The sequence below is a fragment of the Erinaceus europaeus genome, chromosome 11, assembly GCF_950295315.1.
Source record: "Erinaceus europaeus chromosome 11, mEriEur2.1, whole genome shotgun sequence".
Lineage (NCBI taxonomy): Eukaryota > Metazoa > Chordata > Mammalia > Eulipotyphla > Erinaceidae > Erinaceus > Erinaceus europaeus.
Window position 1 is genome coordinate 48,666,245 of NC_080172.1, and position 23,668 is coordinate 48,689,912.

General features: G+C 45.9%; 2 protein-coding genes across 7 annotated transcripts; both read left to right on the forward strand.

The window, feature by feature from the left end:
* Positions 1-758: 758 nt before the first annotated feature.
* FLAD1 (flavin adenine dinucleotide synthetase 1) lies at positions 759-19,698 on the forward strand. 6 transcript variants are annotated; one of them, XR_009552519.1, is made up of 10 exons: positions 961-1,051; positions 1,244-1,466; positions 5,609-6,353; positions 15,738-15,885; positions 16,211-16,309; positions 16,607-16,796; positions 17,919-17,992; positions 18,091-18,258; positions 19,347-19,399; positions 19,475-19,698. XR_009552519.1 is itself a non-coding variant. In XM_016189233.2 (9 exons), the coding sequence occupies exons 2-8, from the start codon at positions 1,386-1,388 to the stop codon at positions 18,224-18,226; spliced, it is 1,473 nt and encodes a 490-aa protein (XP_016044719.2). In that variant the 5' UTR covers positions 961-1,051; positions 1,244-1,385; the 3' UTR covers positions 18,227-18,258; positions 19,475-19,698. The 6 variants fall into 6 exon arrangements, 5 of the variants coding, with proteins under 5 accessions (XP_016044720.2, XP_060057532.1, XP_016044719.2 ...); XM_016189233.2 differs by lacking the exon at positions 19,347-19,399; XM_016189234.2 differs by lacking the exons at positions 961-1,051; positions 19,347-19,399; positions 19,475-19,698 and adding an exon at positions 759-914 and having other exon boundaries at positions 18,091-18,294.
* Positions 18,426-19,698, forward strand: LENEP (lens epithelial protein). The gene is made up of 2 exons (XM_060201551.1): positions 18,426-19,399; positions 19,475-19,698. Exon 1 carries the CDS (start codon positions 19,176-19,178, stop codon positions 19,359-19,361), a length of 186 nt encoding a protein of 61 aa, XP_060057534.1. The 5' UTR covers positions 18,426-19,175; the 3' UTR covers positions 19,362-19,399; positions 19,475-19,698.
* Positions 19,699-23,668: the final 3,970 nt, after the last annotated feature.

Consider the following 23,668-nt stretch of genomic DNA (forward strand, 5'->3'; position numbering starts at 1 on the left):
AATTGTGATTCTGCATGTTTAAAAGGTCCCCAGATGATCAGTGTGAACATTAAAGTCTAAAGTACTTTTTGACTGCAGGCAACTGGAATGGGAGGGAGAGAGTATAATGTGAGACTTCAGAGTGGACACAATGACACTCCCTGGTTGCTGTCCTCACATGTCTCTGCAAGACCCATAATGGGAGAGGCAATGAGTAAGCAGTTTCTTGGCAGTGAGGTTTAAAGTAATTCGCTTTTGTCTTTAACTTAAAGACAAATGGAAATTTTGTACCCTAAAAGCTCACCTCTAAGACTTCCCTACCTCACAGGCAATGCTGACAATCATTCTTGGTGTCCTACCTTCATCTGCCTCTGTATAAAATCCCTTAAATTTCAGAATTATTTTTAATATTAACAGAACCAGAACATCTGGCACATGCGATGCCAAGTAAATAGAATTTCACATGAGAAGCCAAAGCAGCACTCATGCAAATACAGCCACGCACCCTCACCAGCTGCAGAGGCTTCTTCCTTGTCAACGAAAACCTCATAAGCACACAAATTTGAACGCAACGGAGGCGAGAGGCCGGCCTGGTCTTCCCTATCAGAAGATCTCATCCCAAAGTCTCCAATCCAGCTCCTTTGGGGCCCGGGTTAATTTAGTCCCGCCTGGGAATCCGACGGGCCCGCCCCTTTACTTCCGGGTGGGGCAACCTCGTGCTTGTCCTTTATAACAACCCGGCTCTGCTCCCGCCCTCTGGCTCAAGTTAGGGAGACAGCGGGCCACACCAACGGCCCCTTGGAGACCATCCTGAGCGGCAGCCGCAGTAGCCAGTTACACAGAGAGGAGTGGCGTCTAAGGCGGGGCCTGAGTACGGAAGCCGTGCAGGGACGGCAGCGAGGAAGAAGGAAAGACCTGGTGAAAGGGCAGGCGAGGCAAGTGACAACCTAGAGAAGCTCAGGAGCCTGCGGCGCCTGGGGGAGTAAAGGTTCCAAGGGGTTCGACGTCTGCAGAGGCCTGAGTGTGGTCGGGTGGGAAGCTGACACTTAAGGGAGCCCAGGCCAGGGAAAAGGTGGGCATTTAAAGGGGCAGATGCCCAGGAGAGACCAAATATTTAAAGTCGTGAGTGCCCAGAAAGACAGGACCAGTCAAGCTTAGAAGGCATTTAAGAGAGGCCTGAGCTGGAGTTTGAAATCAGGATGACCTGTCTAGGGCCTAGTTAGGAAGAACTGCTGTACCCCATTGTCCTTTCTGTCTTCTCCAGGTTCCCTGGACCACGGACTCCCTGTGCAGGCTATGGGCCCCAGTGCCCTGTAGACCTGGCGGGGCCCCTAGGCTTGAGACCCCTATTTAGGGGTCTAGGCGGCTGTTGGAGAGCGTGGCAGAAAGACAGAGGAGACAGAAACATGGCGTCTGTGGCCTCTGAGTCTCCCCCAAAGCGCAGCGTAACTGCAGGCATCATCATTATTGGAGATGAGATCCTCAAGGTGTGTCGGGAGATGGGGAGCCTGGGTGGGAGCCCCTACCCCCCAAGCTGCAGTGAGCCCCACATAATGGAGAAAAACCACCTCTCTCATTTTTCCAACTATGTTGAAAAAAATGTAGCCAAACTATATGGTGGGTGGGAGGGAGAACTTTATAGAAATGACGAGAAAGTACAGATGCATGCATTACTAATGTAGTTTCCCTTTAGTTAAAAGAAAAGGGGGGAGTCAGGCGGTAGCGCCACGGGTTAAGTGCTGGTGGTGAAAGCGCAAAGACCTGCAGAAGGATCCCCCCCACTCCCCACCTGCAGGGGAGTCGCTTTACAGGCAGTGAAGCAGGTCTGCAGGTGTCTTTCTTTCCCCCCTCTGTCTTCCCCTCCTCTCTCTCCATTTCTCTCTGTCCTATCCAACAACTACAACAATAAAAAAAAAAAGGGCTAAAAAAGGGAATAAATAAATATATTTTAAAAAATTTTTAAAAGTCCCCATCTTCAGGGGGAATCTTTACAACTGAAGTAGAGCTGTAGGTGTCTCTGTCTTTCTCCCTCTTCTGTCTCTCCCTCCCTTTCAATTTCTCTATATCTATTCAATAACAAAATAAAAGGGTGGGGGGTAGATAGCATAATAGTTATGCAAAGAGATTCTCAGGCTTGAGGCTCTGAAGCCCCAGGTTCAGCCCCCACGCATCACCATAAACCAGAGCTGATCAGTGCTCTGGTAAAAAGTAAATTAATTAATTAAATTTTTAAGAAGTGAACACAGTTTTTTTTTTTTTTTTTTCTTTACTGAGCACTGCTCAGCTCTGGCTTACATTGGTGCTGGGAACTGAACCTGAGACCTCAGAGACTTAGGCATAGAAGCCTTTTTTGCATAACCAATATGGTAGGTCCCCCACCTAGTAAAAAAAAAAAGTTACAGCCTAATAGAGGCCAGGTAGTGGCATACCCCTCTAAGTGCACATATTACCATGCACAAAGACCCAGGTTCAAGCCCTACTTAAAACCTGACAGGTACTGCTTCACAAGCAGTGAAGCCCTGCTGCAAATGTCTTTCTTTCCACTTCCCCCTCCTCCCTCAATTTCTCTGTCCTATTAAATAAAATGGGGGGGGTATCTATAGCCACGTTGTTTAGAAAATGATTCTAGGGGGCTGAGGAGACAGCATAATGATTATGCAAAAGGCTCTCAGGACTGAGGCTCTGAGGTCTCAGGTTCAATCCCCAGCCCACCATAGACTAGAGCTAAGCAGTGCTCTGCTATTTGTGTGTATGTGTGTTTCTCTCTCTCCCTCTTCTTCTCCCTCTCTCTCTCCCTCTCCCTCTCTCTCTCTCATTAAAAATAAATAAAAGGGGCCAGATGGTGGCACCCCTGGTTGAGCATACATCTTACAAAGCGCAAGGACCCAGGTTCAAGCCCCTGGTCCCCAAAGAAAATCATTCTAGGCACTCAACAGAGTGGATAAGAAAGGGTGGAGGTAGATAGCATAATGGTTTCTTCTTCTAGCGTTTGCCCTTCTTCCGTAGCCAGTCAACAGCATCAGGTTGAGCCTGATGTAAAGTTTCAAGACCTCCTTTGAATCTGGAGAGGTGGCAGTCGTTGACTATGTGGGTCATAGTCTGTCTGTAGCCGCAGGGGCAGTTCGGGTCGTCTCTGGCTCCCCAGCGATGGAACATAGCGGCGCACTGGCCATGGCCTGTTCGATAGCGATTGAGGAGGGCCCAATCATAACGTGCTAGGTCAAAGCCGGGTTGACGCTTGCAGGGGTCTGTGATGAGGTGTTTGTTCTTTACCTCAGCTGACTGCCAACTCTGTTTCCAAGAGACTGGAACAGAGAAGTTCAGTGTAGGCGTAGGGGACCAGATTGGGTGACAAGACGTCAAGCGTTGGACAGGATGGGCAAAGATATCCGCATATATTGGCAGGTCCGGTCGAGCGTAGATGTGGGAAATGAACTTAGATGATGCCGCGTCCCGACGAATATCTGGCGGGGCAATGTTGCTAAGAACTGGCAGCCATGGAATCGGGGTGGAACGGATGGTTCCAGAAATTATCCTCATGGAGGAATATAATTTGGAATTGACCAAGTGGACATGGGGGCTGCGGAACCATACTGGGGCACAGTATTCTGCAGTGGAATAGCATAATGCCAGAGATGACATCTGCTGTGCAACTCAGGCATCCAAGTTCAACATCCTCGAGGAAACACTCACGAAAGACATGTCTCTGATATCTGATTACTGTAAAAAATGGCGACTAATCCCTAGCACTGCAAAAAACGGTATCATCTGTTTTCCATCTACACCATGCCTCGGCCTCGCGTGAGCTTAATGTGCAGCTTGGCGGTACGAGAATGAAGCCCAGCCAGTCTATCTTGGCGTTATTCTCGATCGCACTCTGTCATTTCACAAACATCTCATAAAAACTGCAGCAAAGGTGGGCGCGAGGAATAATATCATTGCAAGACTGGCCAGCTCCTCATGGGGCGCGAGTGCTTCCACACTACAATCATCATCTCTGGCATTATGCTATAGCATAATGGTTATGCAAAGAGATTCTCATGCCTGAGGCTTTCAAGTCCCACCATAAGCCAGAGCTGAGCAGTGCTATGGAAAGAAAACAAACAGAAGAAAAGTATCAGAGAGAAGTATCAGAGAAGCCTTAGCAGAGGACATGGTAGTAATATTAACCCCTATTTTATGAGTACTCTTTATATCATGTGCATGATTTTTCTAACCACCAAAAAAACCCCTGTGAAGTCAGTAATTTTTTTTTAAAAGATTTTATTTATTCATGAGAAAGATAGGAGGAGAGAGAGAACCAGACATTACTCTGGCATGTGCTACGGGGAACCGAACCCAGGACCTCATGCTTGAGAGTCTGGTGCTTTATCCACTGCGCCACCTCCCGGACCACAGAAGTCAGTGCTTTTATTATAAATCTCAGCTAATAGATTATGAGAGCAAGGCTGGTATGAGAGCAAGGCTGGGAGAAGTTAAGAAATCTGTACCAGCAAAGAAAGGAAGTAATAGAGGTGAGATTCCAGTATACTCTTATTCAATCTCAGCCCTTAACCACTGAACCCCGAGTGGAGAAGTAGAATGTGCTGGAGCTGGGTGAGCTCATTGGACACACGCCATAGGCAGCCTCAGATACTTTGCAGGGGAATTTGAACTTTATTCTGCAGGCAATTGGAAACACAAATAGCTCATGATGCCAGGAGCAATGCAATCCCAGGGACATGTTAGGAAGGTTGTTGGCAGCAGAGCACTGTGGCCCATGGGCCATGAAGGTGAAAATGCCCAAGACCTACTCAGTAGCAGTGTGACAGAGATGATGTTTCAGAAGTAGAGAATAGGGTGAAGGGCCTAACTAGCTGTGGATGATCTCTGAGGCTGCCACTGGCCAAAGTGGCAACAGCTCAGGGTAAACACAGATAGCCAGTAAGCTGAAACAATCAGGGCTGGTGAGAAAGTGGGTGAGTCATCCACATGGAATTGATCATTGTATCTCCAGCACAGATGAAGTTGGGAATGAAGGGAGACAGCATAGTCTGATGCAAAAAGACATTAATGCCTGAAGCTCCAAGGGCCCAGGTTCAATCCCAACACTACCATAAGCCAGAGCTGAGCAATATGTTGACCTCTCTCTCTCTCTGCCTTTCTCTCTCTCATTAAAATAAATTGGCTAATCAAAAGAGAGAGAATGAAGTCAAGGTCAGAAGTGTACAAGGAGGCCCAGGTGGGTCATTATTATCCCTGATTCCATTAAGAAGCATTTCCTGGGAGCTGGGCGGTAGCACAGCAGGTTAAGCACATGTGGCGCAAAGCACAAGAACAGGTATAAGGATCCTGGTTTGAGCCCACAGCTCTCTCCTGCAGGGGAGTTGCTTCACAAGCAGTGAAGTAGATCTGCAGGTGTCTATCTTTCTCTCCTTCTGTCTTACCCTCCTCTCTCCATTTCTCTGTCCTATCCAACGACAACAACAATAATAACTACAATTAAAAAAAAAGAAGCATTTCCCTGGGAGTCAGGCAAGAGATCATGCCCCTCTAAAAAGACAATGACCCCCTTCATCAGACAGATGCATCCCTCATCTTTTGTCCTCTGCCCTTGATCATAACACCCTTCTCCACCCTGAACCCACAGGGCCACACACAGGACACCAACACCTACTTTCTGTGCCACATGCTGCGCTCCCTGGGTGTCCAGGTGTGTCGTGTCTCCATTGTGCCTGATGAGGTGGCTGATATTGCGGCCGAGGTCGCCGCATTTGCCAGCCGCTTCACTCATGTCCTCACAGCAGGGGGCATTGGCCCCACTCACGACGACGTGACATTCGAGGCGGTGGCACAGGCCTTTGGGGAGGAACTGAAGCCCAACCCTGAACTGCAAGCAGCTGTGCGAGCCCTTGGTGGGCAGGGCCTGGATAAGCTGGCCGTGGTACCTGCCTCTGCCCGCTTGCACTATGGCACCGACCCTCGCACAGGCCAGTCCTTCAGGTTCCCGCTGGTCTCTGTTCATAATGTCTACCTCTTCCCCGGCATCCCTGAGCTGCTGCGCCCTGTGCTGGAGGGACTCCAAAGCCTGTTTCGCAATGCAACCATGCACTTCCACCTGCGCCAGCTGTACGTGGCGGCCCCTGAAGCCTCCATCGCCCCCATCCTGGCAGAAGCGCAGGCCCACTTTGGGCGCCGGCTGGGCCTGGGCTCCTACCCTGACTGGGGCAGCAACTACTACAAGGTGAAGCTGACGCTGGACTCAGAGGAGGAAGTCTGTCTGGATGAGTGCCAGGCCTACCTTGAGGCCCGCCTGCCCCCGGGGGTGCTTGTGCCCTATCAACCTCATGCTGTGGAGCAGGCCAGTGAGGCAGTGTACAGTCTCACAGAGTCAGGTAGGTACCACACGCCTGGGCCACTGCTGCTACCTTATGCAGGAGCAAGGCACTAACCATTAGTGCCTGTTGATTTGCTCAGCCTTCCAATCAGTGTGTGTGTGTGTGTGTGTGTGTGTGTGTGTGTGTAAGTAAAGATTTTTTTTCATATTTATTTATTCCCTTTTGTTGCCCTTGTTTTTATTGTTATAAGTATTGTTATTGCTATTGATGTCGTTGTTGGATAGGACAGAGAGAAATTGAGAAAGAAGGGGAGACAGAGAGGGGTAGAGAAAGAGAGACACCTGCAGACCTGCTTCACCGCCTGTGAAGCGTCTCCCCTGCAGCTGGGGAGCTGGGGACTCGAACTGGAATCCTTGCTGGTCCTTGGGCTTTGCACCACCTACGCGTAACCTGCTGCTGTCCGATTTCCGTAAGTAAATATTTTATTCATAGGGCTGAGCAGAGGTGCACCTAGTTGAGTATATGCATTATAGTGCACAAGAAACCAGGTTCAAGTCCCCACTCCCCACCTGCAGGGGTGAAGCTTCCTGAGTGAGTATTGAAGTAGTGCTATAAGTATCTCTTTTCCCTATCTCACCCTTCAGTCTCTTCTTTTTAATGTTTTAATTTATTCTTAATATTTATTTATTCATTCCATTTTTGTTGCCCTTGTTTTATTGTTGGAGTTATTATTGTTATCGTCGTTGTTGGATAGGACAGAGAGAAATGGAGAGAGGAGGGGAAAACGGGGAGAGAACGATAGACACCTGCAGACCTGCTTCAGTGCTTGTGATGTGACTCCCCTGTAGGTGGGGAGTCAGGGGTCTGAACTGGGATCCTTAAGCTGGTCCTTTGTGCCACCTGCTCTTAACCCTCTGCGCTACAGCCCGACTCCTGTTTTATTTTATTTTTTTAAATTATCTTTATCTATTGGGTAGAGACAGCCAGAAATTGAGAGGGAAGGGGGTGATAGGGAGAAAGATAGAGACCCCGGCAGCACTGCTTCACCACTCACAAAGCTTTTTTTTTTTTTTTGCCTCCAGGGTTATTGCTGGAGCTCCAGGCCTGCACTAGGGATCCACTGCTCCTGGAGGCTATTTTATCCCTTTTGTTGCCCTTGTTTATTGCTGTTGTTATTGCTGTCATTGTTGTTGGATAGAACAGAGAAGACAGGAAGATAGAGAGGGGGAGAGAAAGATACCTACAGACTAGTTTCACCGCTTGTGAGATGACCTCCACTTCATGTGGGGAGCTGGGGGCTCAAATTGGAATCTTTGCGCCAGTCCTTACGCTTTGCGCCGTGTGTGCTTAAACCGCTGGGCTACCGCCCAGCACTCATATTTTATTTAATATACATATATAATTTTATTTATAAAATGGAAGTATTGGGGAATCGGGCAGTAGCGCAAAGCACAAGCACCGGCATAAGGATCCCGGTTTGAGCCCCGACTCCCCACCTGCAGGGGAGTCACTTCACAAGCGGTGAAGCAGGTCTGCAGGTGTCTATCTATCTCTCCCCCTCTCTGTCTTCCCCTCCTCTCTCCATTTCTCTCTGTTCTATCCAACAACAATGACAGCAATGATAACTACAACAATAAAACAAGGGCAACAAAAGGGAATAAATAAATTAATTAATTTAAAAAAATATATTTAAAAAAGTGGAAATATTGACAATAACATAGGATAAGAGGGGTATATTTCCATACATTCCCACCACCAGAACTCCGTATCCCATCCCCTCCTTTGAAAGCTTTCCTATTTTTGTTTTTTTTCTTCCTATTTTTTTATCCCTCACGGAGTATGGACCCAGGATTATTATGAGGTGTAGAAAGTGGGAAGTCCAGCTTTTGTAATTGCTCACTGCTGTTCTTTTTTTTTTTTTAATTTCTTTATTAGGGAATTAATGTTTTTCATTCAACAGTAAATACAATAGTTTGTATATGCATAACATTCCCCAGTTTCCCATATAACAAACAATACAACCCCCACCAGGTCCTCTGTCATCCTTCTTGGACCTGTATTCTCTCCCCCCACCCACCCCAGAGTCTTTTACTTTGGTGCGATACGCCAATTCCATTTCAGGTACTACTTGTGTTTTTTTTTTTTTTTCTTCTGATCTTGTTTTTCAACTGCTGCCTGAGAGTGAGATGATCCCATATTGATCCTTCTGTTTCTGACTTATTTCACTTAATAAGGTCCATCCAAGATTGGCAGAAAACGGTGAAGTCACCATTTTTTACAGCTGAGTAGTATTCCATTGTGTATATATACTACAACTTGCTCAGCCACTCATCTGTTGTTGGACACCTGGGTTGCTTCCAGGTTTTGGCTATTACAAATTGTGCTGCCAAGAACATATGTGTACACAGATCTTTTTGGATGGATGTGTTGGGTTCCTTAGGATGTATCCCCAGGAGAGGAATTGCAGGATCATAGGGTAGGTCCATTTCTAGCCTTCTGAGAGTTCTCCAGACTGTTCTCCACAGAGGTTGGACCAATTGACATTCCCACCAGCAGTGTGGGAGGGTTCCTTTGATCCCACAGCCTCTCCAGCATTTGCTGCTGTTACCTTTTCTGATGTATGACATTCTCACAGGAGTGAAGTGGTATCTCATTGTTGTCTTAATTTGCATTTCTCTGACAATCAGAAACTTGGAGCATTTTTTCATGTGTTTCTCGGGCTTTTGGATCTCTTCTGTGGTGAATCTTCTGTCCATGTCCTCCCCCCATTTTTGGATGGGGTTATTTGTTGTCTTGTTGTTGAGTTTGATAAGCTCTTTATATATGTTGGTTATTAAACTCTTGTCTGATATATGGCATGTAAAGATCTTCTCCCATTCTGTGAGGGGTCTCTTGGTTTGGGAAATGGTTTCTTTTGCTGTGAAGAAGCTTTTTAATTTGATGTAGTCCCATAGGTCTATACTTGCCTTAGTCTTCTTTGTAATTGGATTCGTTTTATTGAAGATGTCTTTAAAATGTATGCGGAAAAGAGTTCTGCCAATATTTTCCTCTAAGTATCTGATAGTTTGTGTTCTAACATCCAAGTCCTTGATCTACTTGGAATTTACTTTTGTATTTGGTGAAATACAGTGGTTCAGTTTCATTCTTCTGCATGTTTCAAGCCATTGTTTCCAACACCATTTGTTGAAGAGACTCTGCTTTCCCTATTTAATAGTCGGGGCACCTTTGTCAAAGATAGGTGTGGGGGCTCACTTCTGGGCTCTCAATTCTATTCCACTGTTCAGTGTGTCTATTCATGTTCCAGTACCAAGCAGTTTTGATGACAGTGGCCCTATAATACAATTTGAGATCTGGGAGTGTGATGACTCCAGTTCTGTTCTTTTTTCTCAAGATTGTTTTGGCAATTCTAGGTCTTTTCTGGTTCCAGATAAACATATGTAGCATTTGTTCTATCTCCTAAAAAATGTGCTTGGGGTCTTGATGGGGATAGCGTTAAATTTGTAGATGGCTCTGGGTAGTATATTCATTTTGATGATGTTAATTCTTCCAACCCATGAACATGGAATATCTTTCCACTTCTTTGTGTCTTTTTCAGTTTCCTTGAGTAGTGACGCATAATTTTCAGTATACAGTCTTTCACTTCTTTGGTTAGGTTTACTCCTAGATATTTAATTGTTTTTGTTGCTATAGTAAAAGGAATTGATTTCTGGATTTCAATTTCTTCTAACTAGTGTTTGCATAGAGGAAAGCCACTGACTTTTGAATGTTAATTTTGTAGCCTGACACGTTACTGTATTTCCTGATGATATCCAAAAGCTTCTTGCTGGATTCCTTAGGTTTTTCTATGTATACTATCATGTCATCTGCAAAAAGGGAGAGTTTGACTTTTTCTCTTCCAATCTGTATCCCTTGAATTCCTTGCTTCTGCCTGATTGCTGTGGCAAGAACTTCTAACACTATGTTGAATAGTAATGGTGATAGTGGGCATCCCTGTCTAGTACCTGATCTGAGTGGAAATGCTTCCAGTTTTTCACCATTGAGTATGATGTTGGCTGTAGGTTTGCTATATATAGACTCCACTATCTTCAGGAATTTTCCATCTCTTCCCATTTTTTGTAGCATTTTGATCATAAAGTGATGTTGTATTTTGTCAAAGGCTTTCTCTGCATCTATTGATATCACCATGTGGTTTTTGGTCTTGCTTTTGTTGATGTGGTGGATCACGTTGATTGATTTACGCATATTAAACCAACCTTGCATGCCTGGGATAAACCCCACTTGGTCATGATGAACAATCTTTTTAATATACTGCTATATCCGTTTGGCTAGAATTTTGTTCCGTATTTTAGCATCTATGTTCATCAGAGATATCGATCTGTAGTTTTCTTTTTTGGTTGTATCCCTGTCTGCTTTTGATATCAGAATGATGTTGGCTTCATAGAAGCTGGCAGGGAGTATTCCAGTGTCTTCAATCTTCCGCAAGACTTTAGAAAGTAGAGGTATTAGTTCTTCTTTGAAGGTTTTGTAGAATTCATTTGTAAAACCATCTGGTCCAGGACTTTTATTTTTGGGAAGATTTTTGATAACTGTTTGAATTTCATTAGTTGTGATGGGCCTGTTCATGTTATCTACTTCCTTTTAGTTTTGGAAGTTGGTAGGTATCTAGGAAATCGTCCATTTCTTCCAGGTTTTCTAGCTTGGTAGCATATAGTTGTTCATAGAAGCCTCGCATGATCTGTTGAGTTTCTGCTGTGTCGTGATAGCTCCTCTTTCATTTAGTATATGATTTATTTGGGTCTTCTCCCTTTTTTGTCTTGTGAGTCTGGCTAAAGGTTTGTCTATTTTGTTCACTCTTTCGAAGAACCAACATTTACTTTCGTTGATCTTTTGTATGGTTTTCTTATTCTCAATGTTATTTATTTCTACCCTAACTTTAGTGATTTCTGTCCTTCTGGTTGCTTTAGGGTTCCTTTGTTCTTCTTCTTCTAGGTCTTTAAGATGTGCAGAAGGTTGTTTATTTGTGCTTTTTCTTGTTTCCTAATGTGTGCTTGTATAGCTATGAACTTCCCTCTCAGTACTGCCTTAGCTATGTCCCAAATATTTTGATAACTTGTGTCTTCATTTACATTGAACTCTCGAAACATTTTGATTTCTTCCTTGATTTCCTCTTGGACCCAGAAGTTGTTAAGAAGTGTACTGTTGAGCTTCCACATTTTGGGACTGTTACTAATCTTTTGTTGATTGTTAAGTGTTAGTTTCATTCCACTGTGGTCTGAGAAGATGCTTGGGATGATTTCAGTGCTCTTGAATTGGCTGATGTTGTCTTTGTGGCCTAACATATGGTCTGTCCTTGACAATGACCCATGTGGATTTGAGTAAAATATGTATTACAGTTTCTTGGGATGAATGACTCTGAAAATGTCCAATAGTTCTGGTTTATCTATCTCTTCATTTAGCTCCCTTATATCTATTGATTTTCTGCCTGGATGATCTGTCAAGTTGAGATTAGTCCCCTACTATGATTGTGTTGCTGTTAATATATTGCTGTAGCTCTTTCAGTAGACGTTTAATGTATTTAGATGGCTTCTCATTGGGTGCATAGATGTTAATAATTGCTAAGTCCTCTTGATTGACTGATCCTCTGAGCATTAAGTAGTGTCCATTCCTATCTTTTTTAATCTTATCTATTTTAAAGTCTGTCATGTCAGATATGAAAATAGCTGTCCCTGCCCTTTTTTTTTTTTTTTGGTCATACAGGCTATTGGCCTGTATGATAGTTTTCCATCCTTTCACTTTGAGTCTGTGTTTGTCTTGTTGAGTTAGGTGGGTTTCCTGTAGACAGCATATTGTTGGGTTGTGTTTTCTGATCCATCTTCCTACTCTGTGTCTTTTAATAGGTGAATTCAGGCCATTGACATTTATTTATATCAAAGATGGAAGATATTTTGACACCATTCTTGTAGAGTTTTAGAGTGTTCTGATATATGTCCTATTTATGATGGTCTGACTGTTTATAGGAGAGCTTTCAGAACTTCTTTCAGGGCAGGCTTGGTGATGGTTGCTTCCTTCAACTGTTGCTTGTCTGAGAAGGTTTTGATGCCTCCATCTAGTCTGAATGACAGTCTTGCAGGATATAGTATTCTTGGTTGAAAGCCTTTCTCATTGAGCACTCAATAGATATCTTGCCATTCTCTTCTGGCCTTTAGTGTTTGTATGGAAAAGACTGCTGCTAATCTTATGGGTTTTCCTCTGTAGGTGACTCTTTGTTTTTCTCTTGCAGTCTTCAGGATCCTTTCTTTATCCTTATTCCTTTCCATTCTAAATATGATGTGTCTTGGTGTCTTTAAGTCCGTGTTATCTGTTTGGGACCCTCTGGGCTACTTGAATCTTTATGTCTTTGATGTTATCTAGAGTAGAGAAGTTTTCAGCAATTATGGCCTGAAGAATGCTTTCTTCCTCTCCCTCTCTTTCTTCCTCTGGTAAGCCAATAATTTGTATTTTGTTTCTTTTGAAGTCATCCCATAGGACTCTGTTGTTGTTTTCAACATCTCTTAATCTCTTTTTGAGATCTCTTACTTCTTTTTTAGTTGTCTCTAATTCGTCCTTGATCTTGCTAATTCTATCTTCAGCCTCATTGATTCTATTCTCTCTGCCCTCTACTGTTTTCTGGAGTTCATCTATTTTGTTACCCTGTTCAGATACTGTTTTAGTTTGTTCAGCTAGTTGTGTTCTTAGCTCAGCTATTTCAGCTTTGAGCTGTCTAATAACCTTGAGATAATCAGTGTTTTCTTCCAGAGTCTCATTTTTTGTTCCTGTATTTCTGATTACAATTCTTTCAAATTCTTTACTCACTCCTGTGATTATTTCCTAGCTAGTGTTTGGATGTTGAACTCATTATTTTGTGCTTCACCCTTTGGGGGGGCTTTTAGCTGGACTCTTGTCCTGGTTCATTTCTCCAATATTCTTGTTGGTTTACCCATTTTATATAATATGTTATGAGTTCCCTCTCTTAGTACTTTTCAAATTACTAATCACTATTGCCTGGATTGACTTTTGTCTAAGTAAGTTAATTAAAGGGTTCACAGTGGTGGAAGTTAACAGTTATTTCTAGTATTTTAATCCCTGATTTGGAGCTCAGTGGCTTAAAAGCCTCTTTGTGCTTTTTCTTCCCTGTAGGCTATGGGATCCTTAGGGCTTTTAAACTAAAAGTAGGCTCCTTAGCTTAATCACTGACTCCTGACCAAGAGATAAAGCAGGGTGTGGCAGAGATAATCCAGTGGTTACGCAAAGAGACTTTCACAGCCCCACTGCTGTGCTACTGTGGAGGTATAGGTGTTCTCCTGAGTTTCCTGGTTAGATTTCTGTCCCCTGGTGTCCCTCCCTGCTGCTATTCCAGATTCTGAGGGCAGTAGGAATGGAGACTCAGAGTTGCACGTGGTGAGTCTCTGGGGAGTTCTCTCCTCCCTTCAGCTGTCCCCTTGTTGGTGGAACAGACTGGAGGTGTTGTCTTAACTGATAAACTGCCAGACTGTTACCAGCCATTTAATCTCTCCCTAGGCTCCTCTCTGTCACCAGCCACACGTGTTTGCACTCACCGGTGATTTGGTGGGTTCCTGTAGTGGTTCTAGTCCTGTCTTGTTTCCGTCCTAGGTGGTCTCCTTTGGTATTCCTAGTTGATCTGGGAGAGGAGAGGAGAGAAAGAGATCTGCTGCTGCTTGTAGCCCCGCCTCCAGACGTTGCTCCTATATTTTTAATATTTTTATTTTATTTTATTTATTCCCTTTTGTTGCCCTTGTTGTTTTATTGTTGTAGTTATTATTGTTGTCATTGTTGTTGTATAGGACAGAGAGAAAAGGAAAGAGGAGGGGAAGACAGAGAGGGGGAAGGAAAGATAGACACCTGCAAACCTGCTTCACCGCTTGTGAAGTGACTCCCCTGCAGGTGGGGAGCCAGGGCTCGAACGGGGATCCTTAGGCTGGTCCTTGTGCTTTGTGCCACCTGCGTTTAACCCGCTGCACTACAGCCCGACTCCTCCATGTTTTATTTTTTTATTACTGGTTAAATATTGATTTACACGGTTGTAAGGGTTATCTTTTTTTAAAAAACTATTTTAGTTATTTATTAATGAGAAACATAGGAGGTGAGAGAAGGAACCAGGCATCACTCTGGTACATGTGCTTCCGGGGATTGAACTCAGGACCTCATGCTTGAGAGTCCAATGCTTTATCTACTGCACCACCTCCCGGACCACAAGGGGTATAGTTGTTATGGGGTATAATTCCATACAGTTCTCATCACCAGAGTTCTGCGTCCCATTCCCTCCACTGGAAACTTTCCTATTGTTTATCCCTCAGGGAGTCTGGACCAAAGATCTTTATGGGGTGCAAAAGTTGGGAATTCTGGACATGAGCATTGGCAGGCAGATCCATCTCCCAGCCTGTTTCCCTAGGGGGTAAAGCTGCGGTGAGGTGAGGCTCCAGGAAGCATGGTGAGGTCATGTGCCCAGGGAAGTCAGAATGGAGTCATAGCAGCACCTGGGGTTTGGTGGCCCTTCCCTCTCAGTCTCTCTGCCTCTATCAAACAATAAGTCAATAAACATTTTAATCAATTGCTAGATTTATCTATTTATTTATGAGCCCTATAAGGAGAGAAAGAAACCAGACATCACTCTTAAACACAGGTTGCCAGAAATTGAACTCAGGACCTCATGTTTGAGAGTTCAATGCTATGTCCCGGACCACTCTTTTTTATTGGATAAAGACAGAGAGAAGTTGAGAGGGAGAGAGAGAGAGAGAGAGAGGCGCCTGCAGCTCTGCTTCACCATTTGAGAAGCTTTCCCTCTGCAGGTGGGGTTCAAGGACTTGAACCTTGGTCCTTGGGCATTGTAACATGTTTGCTCAGCCAGGTGTGCCACCATCCGAGTCTCCTCCCTCTTTTTTTTTTTTTTAATAGAGACAGAAATTCATAGGGAAAGGAGACACACCTGCAGCCCTGTTCCACCACTCACAGATTTCCTCCTGCAAGTAGGGACTGGGGGCTCAAACCCAGGTCCAAACGCATGGGGATATATGCACTCTATAGGTGCACCACTGCCCAGCCCCCCACTCACAGTCAGACCAGATCAGGTGCCTATTTGCAGTGCACCGAGTTTTGGCCACAGTGACATGGTGGGGAATCCACACCAGTGAGATGAGAGAACAGAGAACACATCCCAGAGCCAAATGATGAGGATGTGGTCAGGTCAGGAATTGGGCTAAATTGGGGTGGGGGCAGAGAGAGATAAGGTTTGGAAGGAAGGTTTGGAGGAGCACGAGGCTTAGTGAGTGGAAATGAACCTAGAGCCCTGAGGGAGAGGGAGGCAACCTGTGACTGTGTGGCAGGCCCTTCGCATGCCCCACCTCTGCTGGCCTGTCTCTGATGCTCATTCCCACCTCCTGGCAGGGTCTTCTCTAGGGAGCAAGGTGGCTGGGGCTCTGCAGACTATTGAGACCGCCTTGGCCCAGTACAAGCTCAGCCAGCTATGTGTCGGCTTCAATGGTGGCAAGGACTGCACTGCCCTCCTGCATCTGTTCCATGCAGCTGTACAGAGGTGAACCCCCCTCCTCAGACCAAGCCCTTGGACACCCCTCTTCCAGCTCCACAGCCCAGGGAGGAAACCAGTAGACACTTAACCACCCTGTATATTGAACACTTAATATATGTCGGGCCCTGGGTGGGGGTGCTTGAGTGCTCCTGCTAAGGAGGAGAAACCTACTCACCTAAAGTGGGGTGTGCATTCCGGATCGGAGAGGAGCAATCCCTGTGGGCTTCCTGGTGGAAGTGGGTTCTAATACATGGAAGGGTGTCTACCCCTGAGCAGAGAACATCAGTCATCTTTGGCATCCTGGTGAGCCTGTGGGTTCCCTCCCCTCCAGGAAGTGCCCAGATACCAGAGAGCCCCTCCAGATCCTGCATATCCGCAGCATCTCCCCTTTCCCCGAGCTGGAGCAGTTCCTGCAGGACACCATTAAGAGGTATGGGGATGGGGGTGGCGCACCTGGTTGAGCACACGTTACAGTGCACAAGGACCCAGGTTTAAGCCCGCAGTCCCTACATGCAAGGGGGAAATGCTTCAAGGGTGATGAAGCAGCGCTGCAGGTGTCTCTGTCTCTCTCCCTGTCACCCCTTCCCTCTCGATTTCTCTCTGCTTCTATCCAATAAACAAAATGAAAGGAAGGAAGGGAAAAAGCAAGCAAGTTCATTGGAAGACTAAGGTCTGGGCTGCTAGAGAACCTTGGTGGGGCCCCACCCTGACTCACCTCCTCCCTCAGGTATAACCTGCAGGTGTTGGAGGTACAGGGTGACATGAAGCAGGCCCTAGGTGAGCTGCAGGTGCGCCACCCCCAGCTGCAGGCAGTGCTGATGGGCACTCGACGCACCGACCCCTACTCCCGCAGCCTCAGCCCCTTCAGCCCCACCGACACTGGCTGGCCCACCTTCATGCGCGTCAATCCATTGCTGGTAACTGGATGGGTCTGCTGCCTCTGCCAATGGCCAGTGCACCCCAGCTTGGGGCAGGGTGGGGGTGGGGTGGGGTGCTGGGGGATAAATGGAGGGACCAACTCCCAAGGGAGCCTGTGCTCTGGTCATTCTACCTTTGGCCTTTGTTTACTGAGCGCAGTTTTAGTGTGGTAAAAAGATGGATTGTGTGTGACTGGTGACAAGGTAAATTTTGTTTTGTTTTATTTACACAAGAGAAAGAGAGAGAGAGAGAAGCAAAACATCACTCTGACACATGTGATGCTAGAGATTGAATTCCGGACCTCATGTTTGAGAGTCTAGTGCTTGCACCACCTCCCAGACTGATATATATTAAATGGCTTAAAAATAAAAAAGTAAAATGTATTTATTAATGAAAGCAGGGAAGGTGAAAAGAGAGCAACACACACACACACACACACACACACACACAGAGCATCACTTCGGCACATGTAATGCTAGAGATCAAACTCAGGACCTCATGCTTAAGAGTCCAGCACTTGATCCACTGTGCCACCTCTTGGGCCACATGTAACAAGGATAGCTGGAAAGACAGTATAGTAAAAAAAAAAAAAAAAAAAGAAAAGAAAAAAAAAAGGGCGGAGAGTAGATAGCATAATGGTTATGCAAACAGACTCTCATGCCTGAAGCTCCATAATCCCAGGTTCAGTCCCCCACACCACCACAAGCCAGAGCTGAACAATGCTCTGGTAAAAAAGAAAGATGGGGGGGACCCAAAAAAAACAAAGACTCATGAACCTTGAAGCCTCAGGTTCAGTCCTCAGCATCACCATAACCCAGAGCTAAGCAAAGATAATAAAAATGAAATAATAAACAAAACAGTTCTTTGGTGGCCCTAGCTGAGTTTTGAATGATCTGCACACTGGGCAGAACTGTGCCAGAACACAGCCATAGTCACAGAAAGTTCCAGCACAGGGCACTGCAGGGCTCACATGCCTGCCAGAGGGCCCCAAAGTGGAAGAGGGCATGGAAGGCAGGTTTCCTCCTCCTGGATCCAAAGACCCAGATGACAGGCCCAGGGGAGGTGTAGACAGGGGCGGGGTACAGACCCATGATTCCCTCTCTGCCTCCCTGACCTGCCAGGACTGGACCTACAAGGACATCTGGGACTTCCTGCGCCAGTTGTTCATCCCCTACTGTATCCTGTATGACCGAGGGTAAGGCTGCTGGGGAGAAGGGGGCAAAGAGGATGGGGGTGCTGGGGAGGAAAACCTCCACTCCACACTCTTACCCCATCCCTGTCCCCTCACTCCAGTTACACATCCCTGGGGAGTCGTGAGAACACTTCGCAGAACCCAGCCCTCAAGTGCCTGAGCCCAGGAGGACAACCCACCTACCGCCCCGCCTACCTGCTGGAGAATGAGGAGGAGGAGCGCAACTCCCGCACTTGAGCCCCTGCACCTGGAGGGGGTGTGGCCCAGCTGTATGTAGCCTATCAGTAAACAGTCCCCAGCCCTGTGCTCTGGCTGTGTGTGCTAGGGAGGTGGGAAGGGCAAGTGGGCCAGACTCCCCTTCCAGCACTGAGCTGGCCATGCTCAACCTAAGGCAAGGGCAAAATGTTCCAGAATAGAGTTCTTGATGATTATTCTCTTTAATTTATTTATTTACATGAGAGAGAGAAAAAAAAAATCCGAGCATCACTCTGGCACATACAATGCCAGGGATCAAAGTCAGGACCTCATGTTTGGTGATGACCCACTCTTATTTATGAGAGAGAGAGACCAAAGTCCCTGGTTCAGTCCCCTGCCCACCATGTGCCAGAGCTGAGCAGTGCTCTGATAGTAGTAGTAGCAGCAGTAGTAGTGATGGCGGTGTAATAATAACTAATAATAATAAATTTAAAAATAATTTATAGAGAGTGGAAGCAGAGCATCACTTGGGCATATGCAATCCCTGGGATCTAACTCAGGACCTTATGCTTGAGAGTCCAAGGCTTTATCTACTGTACCACCTCCAGCCCTACTAGGTAATAATCCTCAACTTCAGCCTGAGCAAAACCAGTGGCTGGGAGCAAGGAGGACCCTGTGCCAACCTCCAGGGGACGGGACAACAGACAGGGCACTGAAGCTTCACAGGCAGCTCAAGCTGGAAGTGAGCTGAGCTGGCCAGTCCCCCCACCACACACACACACACACACACACACACACACACACACACACGCAGCCTGACCCCTCTACCCAGTCCATAGGGGCTGACTCAGCCTGACTCAGGCCCAGAGCCTTCCCTGCATAGACCCAGGGGCCTTTGTCCCCCATGGTCATGAGGCCTGAGGGGGTTGGGAACAGTTGATAAAAGGCCCAGGAAGTGTCTCCCCTGCTCTGCCTCATAGCTGATGCCCACATGCAGGCCCGGACACAGCCCCTGGCCCAGGCCCTTCCCTTCACCCTCGGAGGGGCCCTGGGAGACTTGGGGCTCCGGGTGCCCATGGTAAAGATGGGCACAGTCTGGGATAGCCTGCAGTGGACCCTGAAGGAAGTTGCTTACATCCTGCTATGCTGCTGGTGCATCAAGGAGCTGTTGGACTGACTGACTGATGTAGGACCAGAGGCCACCACACAGCTCAGGTGGGCAGGAGGGGACAGGACTTGGGCAGCAACTTCCAAGATACCTTCTTCTCAGCACCCTCTTCTCTTCTTTAGTGCCTGCCAGCACCCGTGAGACTACTGGGACCCCCATGCTGGACCAAGGATGGACCCACATGTATGGATCCTTTGTGCTGTCTGCCTCAGCTCCGGTCTCCTCCCCAGCCCCTGCTTCTGGCAGATTCTAGGGCAGGGCTAGGGCCTGCTGTCTGGGACCAGTGACATCTCAGCAAGGCAGCCTAGGAGGTGGTGTAATGGATAAAGCATTGGCTGCTTAAGCATGAGGACCCAAGTTCTGTGCCTGGTATCGTGTGTGTCAGAATGATGCTCTGCTGCTCTCTTCTCTTCTTTCAAATAAATGAATAAATCATTAAAGGAAAAAAAATCTCAGCAGGGTAGATAAGATGCTGAACTCCTAAGCTAAAAAGTTGTTGGGGGGGCAGACAGTGGCATACCTGGTAAAGCACACACATTATATTATGACATTGAGGAAAACCCAGGTTCAAGTCCCCACATGCAGGCTGGGTGGGGGAAGCTTCACGAATGATGAAGTAGTGCTGCAAATATTTTAAAATAAATGTTTAGGGAGTTGGGCGGTAGTGCAACAGGTTAACTGCAGGTGGTGCAAAGTGCAAGGACTGGCGTAAGGACCCGGGTTCCTCACCTGCAGGGGAGTCGCTTCACAAGCGGTGAAGCAGGTCTAGGTGAAGCAGGTCTACAGATGTCTTATCTTTCCCCCTCTCTGTCTTCCCCTCCTTTCTCTGTTTCTCTCTGTCCTATCCAACAACAATGACATCAATAATAACTACAATAAAACAAGGGCAGCAGAAGGAAATAAATAAATAAATATTAAAAACAAATGTTTAATGAAGATAGAGGAAGTGAGAGGATAGACACTTGCAGACCTGCTTCACTACCTGTGAAGCAAACCCCCTGTAGTGGGGAGCCAGGGCCTTGAACCAGGATCCTTATGCTGGCCCTCGCACTTCTTGACATGTGCGCTTAACCAGCTGCACCACCGCCTGGCTCCCCAGAACTCTTTTCCATATAAATTTTAAAGACATCTTCAATCAGTGAAATGAATTCAATAACAAATAAAACAGTCGGACTGTAGCAAATTAAAAAGCAAAGGAAGCTACCATCCAAATAAAGAGACCTCTCATAGAATGGGAGATCTTTACATGCCATACATCAGACAAGAAGCTAATAACCAAAATATATAAAGAGCTCACCAAACTCAGCAACAAGAAAACAACCCCATCCAAATATGGAGAGAGGCTATGAACAGAATATTCTCCATGGAAGAGACCCAAGGGTGGCATACCTGGTTAAGCACACACATTAAAGTGTGGAAGGACCCAAGTTCAAGCCCCTGGTCCCCACCTGTAAGGGGAAAGCTTCACAAGTGGTGAAGTAGGGCTGCAGGCTCTCTATCTGCCCCTTTCCTCTCAATTTCTCCATCCAATAATAAATAAAAATACTAAAAAATATATTTAAAAAGGAAAATATTGGGAGTCGGGCAGTAGCGCAGCAGGTTAAGCGCATGTGGCGCAAAGCGCAAGGACCGGAGTAAGGATCCCGGTTGGAGCCCCCGGCTCCCCAACTGCAAGGGAGTCCTTTCACAGGAGATGAAGCAGGTCTGCAGGTGTCTGTCTTTTTCTCCCCCTCTCTGTCTTCCCTTCCTCTCTAGATTTCTCTCTGTCCTGTCTAACAACAACATCAACAACTACAACAACAATGAAAAAACAGCAAGGGCAACAAAAGGGAAAATAAATATTAAAAAAAAAAGGAAAATATCTTTTAAAAAAAAAGAGATCCAGGACCAGGTGGTGGCGCACCTGGTTGAGTGCACATGTTACAGTGTGCAAGGACCTGGGTTTGAGCTCCTGGCCCCCACTTGCAGGGGGAAAGCTTCACAAGTGGTGAAGCAGGGCTGCAGGTGTCTGTCTTTCTCCCTCTCTGTCACTCCCTTCACTCTAGATTTCTGGCGTCTCTATCCAAATAAAGATTAAAAAAAAAGAATTTAAAATAAGTATGGCTAGACATACAAATATATCTTGTCTCAGAACTAAAATGCATTTGCTCAACTATTACAGTATCAAGAGAAAGAAAAAAAAATCTGAGGATGACTAATAAAATCAAACCAGAAAAAATAAATAAAATCAAACCAGATTGGAGAAGATAGCATAATGTTTATACAAAGAGACTCCCATGTCTGAGATTCTAAAGTCCCAGGTTTAAATCAGAGTTAAAAACAATGTTCTCATATAAAATAAAATAAAAGAGAGAGAGAGCCAAATGGCCAATAAACATGAAAAAAAGTTCCAAGTCATTGTTTGAGAAATGCAAATAAAGACAACAATAAGATGCCACTTCACTCCTGTGAGAGTGTCTTATATCAGTAAAGGTAGCAACAAATGCTAGAGAGATTGTGGGGACAAAAGGACCCTCCTGCACTGCTGGTGGAAATGTGTATTGGTCCAACCCCTGTGGAGAGCAGTTTGGAGAACTCTCAGAAGGCTAGAAGTGGACCTTCCCTGTGACCCTGCAATTCCTCTCCTGGGGATATAAATAAGGAACCAAACTTACCCATCCAAAAAGATTTGTGTATACATATGTTCTTAGGAGCATACTTTATAATAGCCAAAACCTGGAAGCAACCCAGATGTCCAACAACAGATGGCTGAGTAAATTGTGGTCTATATACACAATGGAATACTATTCAGCTATTAAAATGGTGATTTCACTCTTTTTCACCCCATCTTGCATAGAGCTTGAAGAAATCATGTTATGTGAAATAAGTCAGAAACAAAAGGATGAAAATGGGATGATCTCACTCATAGGTAGAAGTTGAAAAACAAGATCAGTATGGAAAACACTAAGCAGACTGGAGTTGGTGTATTGCACCAAAGTAAGACTTTGGAGTGGAGGGGGAGAGTTCAGGTTTGAACATGATGGCAGAGGAGGATCTAGTGGGGGTTGTATTGTTATGTGGAAATGTTATGCATGCATAAGCTATTGTATTTTACTCTCAACTACAAGCCATTAATTCCCCAATAAAGAAATTTAAAGTGGGAGCCAGGTAGTGGTGCAGAGGGTTAAGCGTACGTGGCGCAAAGACCTGCAAAAGGATCCTGGGTCTGAGGCCCTGGCTCTCCATCTACAGGTCGCTTCACAGGCAGTGAAGCAGATCTGTAGGTGTTTATCTTTCTCTCCCCCTCTCTGTCTTCCCCTCCTCTCTCCATAAACAAAAAAGTAAACAAACAAAAAAACATGTTTTTTTAAATATTTATTCCCTTTTGTTGCCCTTGTTTTATTGTTATCGTCGTTGTTGGATAGGACAGAGAGAGAAATGGAGAGAGGAGGGAAAGACAGAGGGGGAGAGAAAGACACCTGCAGACCTGCTTTGCCTGTGAAGCAACTCCCCTGCAGGTGGGGAGCAGGGGGCTCAAACCGGGGTCCTTACTCTTCGCGCCACATATGTTTAACCCGCTGTGCTAACGCCTGACTCCAATACAAATGTTTTTTAAAAACTGAATTTGTGGCTTAGGAGATGGTATAGTGGCTAGAGCCCTGGACTCCCAATATGATGCCCTGAATTCAATCCCTGGCATCATGTGTGCCAGGGTGATACTTTGATTCTTTCTCATTCATTAATAAATCTTTGGGGAAGTTGCTGAGTGGTGGTGCACTTAGTCAAGTTACCAAGCATTAAAGCCCAGGTTCAAGTCCCTAGTCCCCACCTGCAGAAGGGAAGCTCCACAAGTGAAGAAGCTGTGCTGTATCTGTCTGTCTTCCTCTCTATTTCCCCTTACCTCTCAATTTCTCTGCCTTAGCAAATTAAAATAGTATTTTTATTTATTTAGTATGGATAGAGACAGATAAATTGAGAGGAGAGGAGGAGATAGAAAGGGAAAGAGACAGACACCTGCAGCCCTACTTCACCATTTGTGATGCTTTCCCCCTGCTTGTGGGGACCACCGGCTTAAACCTAGGTCTTGGGGGCTGGGTGGTGCCAAGCACAAGGACTGGCTCTAGGACCTGGGTTTGAGCCACTGGCTCCATACCTGCAGGGGGGTCGCTGCACAGGAGGTGAAGCAGGTTTTCAGTTGTCTATCTTTCTCTCCCCTCTCTGTTTCTCCCTCCCTTCTCTATTTCTCCTTCCCTTCTCTATTTCTTTCTGTCCTAGCCAACAACAACAGCAATAGCAACAATAACAATAAGGGCGGCAAAATGAGAAAAATGGCCTCC

Coding starts and splice junctions, on each gene's coding strand:
- FLAD1 (XM_016189234.2), top strand. CDS start 1,386: ATGGCGTCTGTGGCCTCTGAGTCTCCCCCAAAGCGCAGCGTAACTGCA. Junction 15,886..16,210: donor TTCCATGCAGCTGTACAGAG/GTGAACCCCCCT, acceptor CCTCCCCTCCAG/GAAGTGCCCAGATACCAGAG. Junction 17,993..18,090: donor TGTATCCTGTATGACCGAGG/GTAAGGCTGCTG, acceptor CCCTCACTCCAG/TTACACATCCCTGGGGAGTC.
- LENEP (XM_060201551.1), top strand. CDS start 19,176: ATGCAGGCCCGGACACAGCCCCTGGCCCAGGCCCTTCCCTTCACCCTC.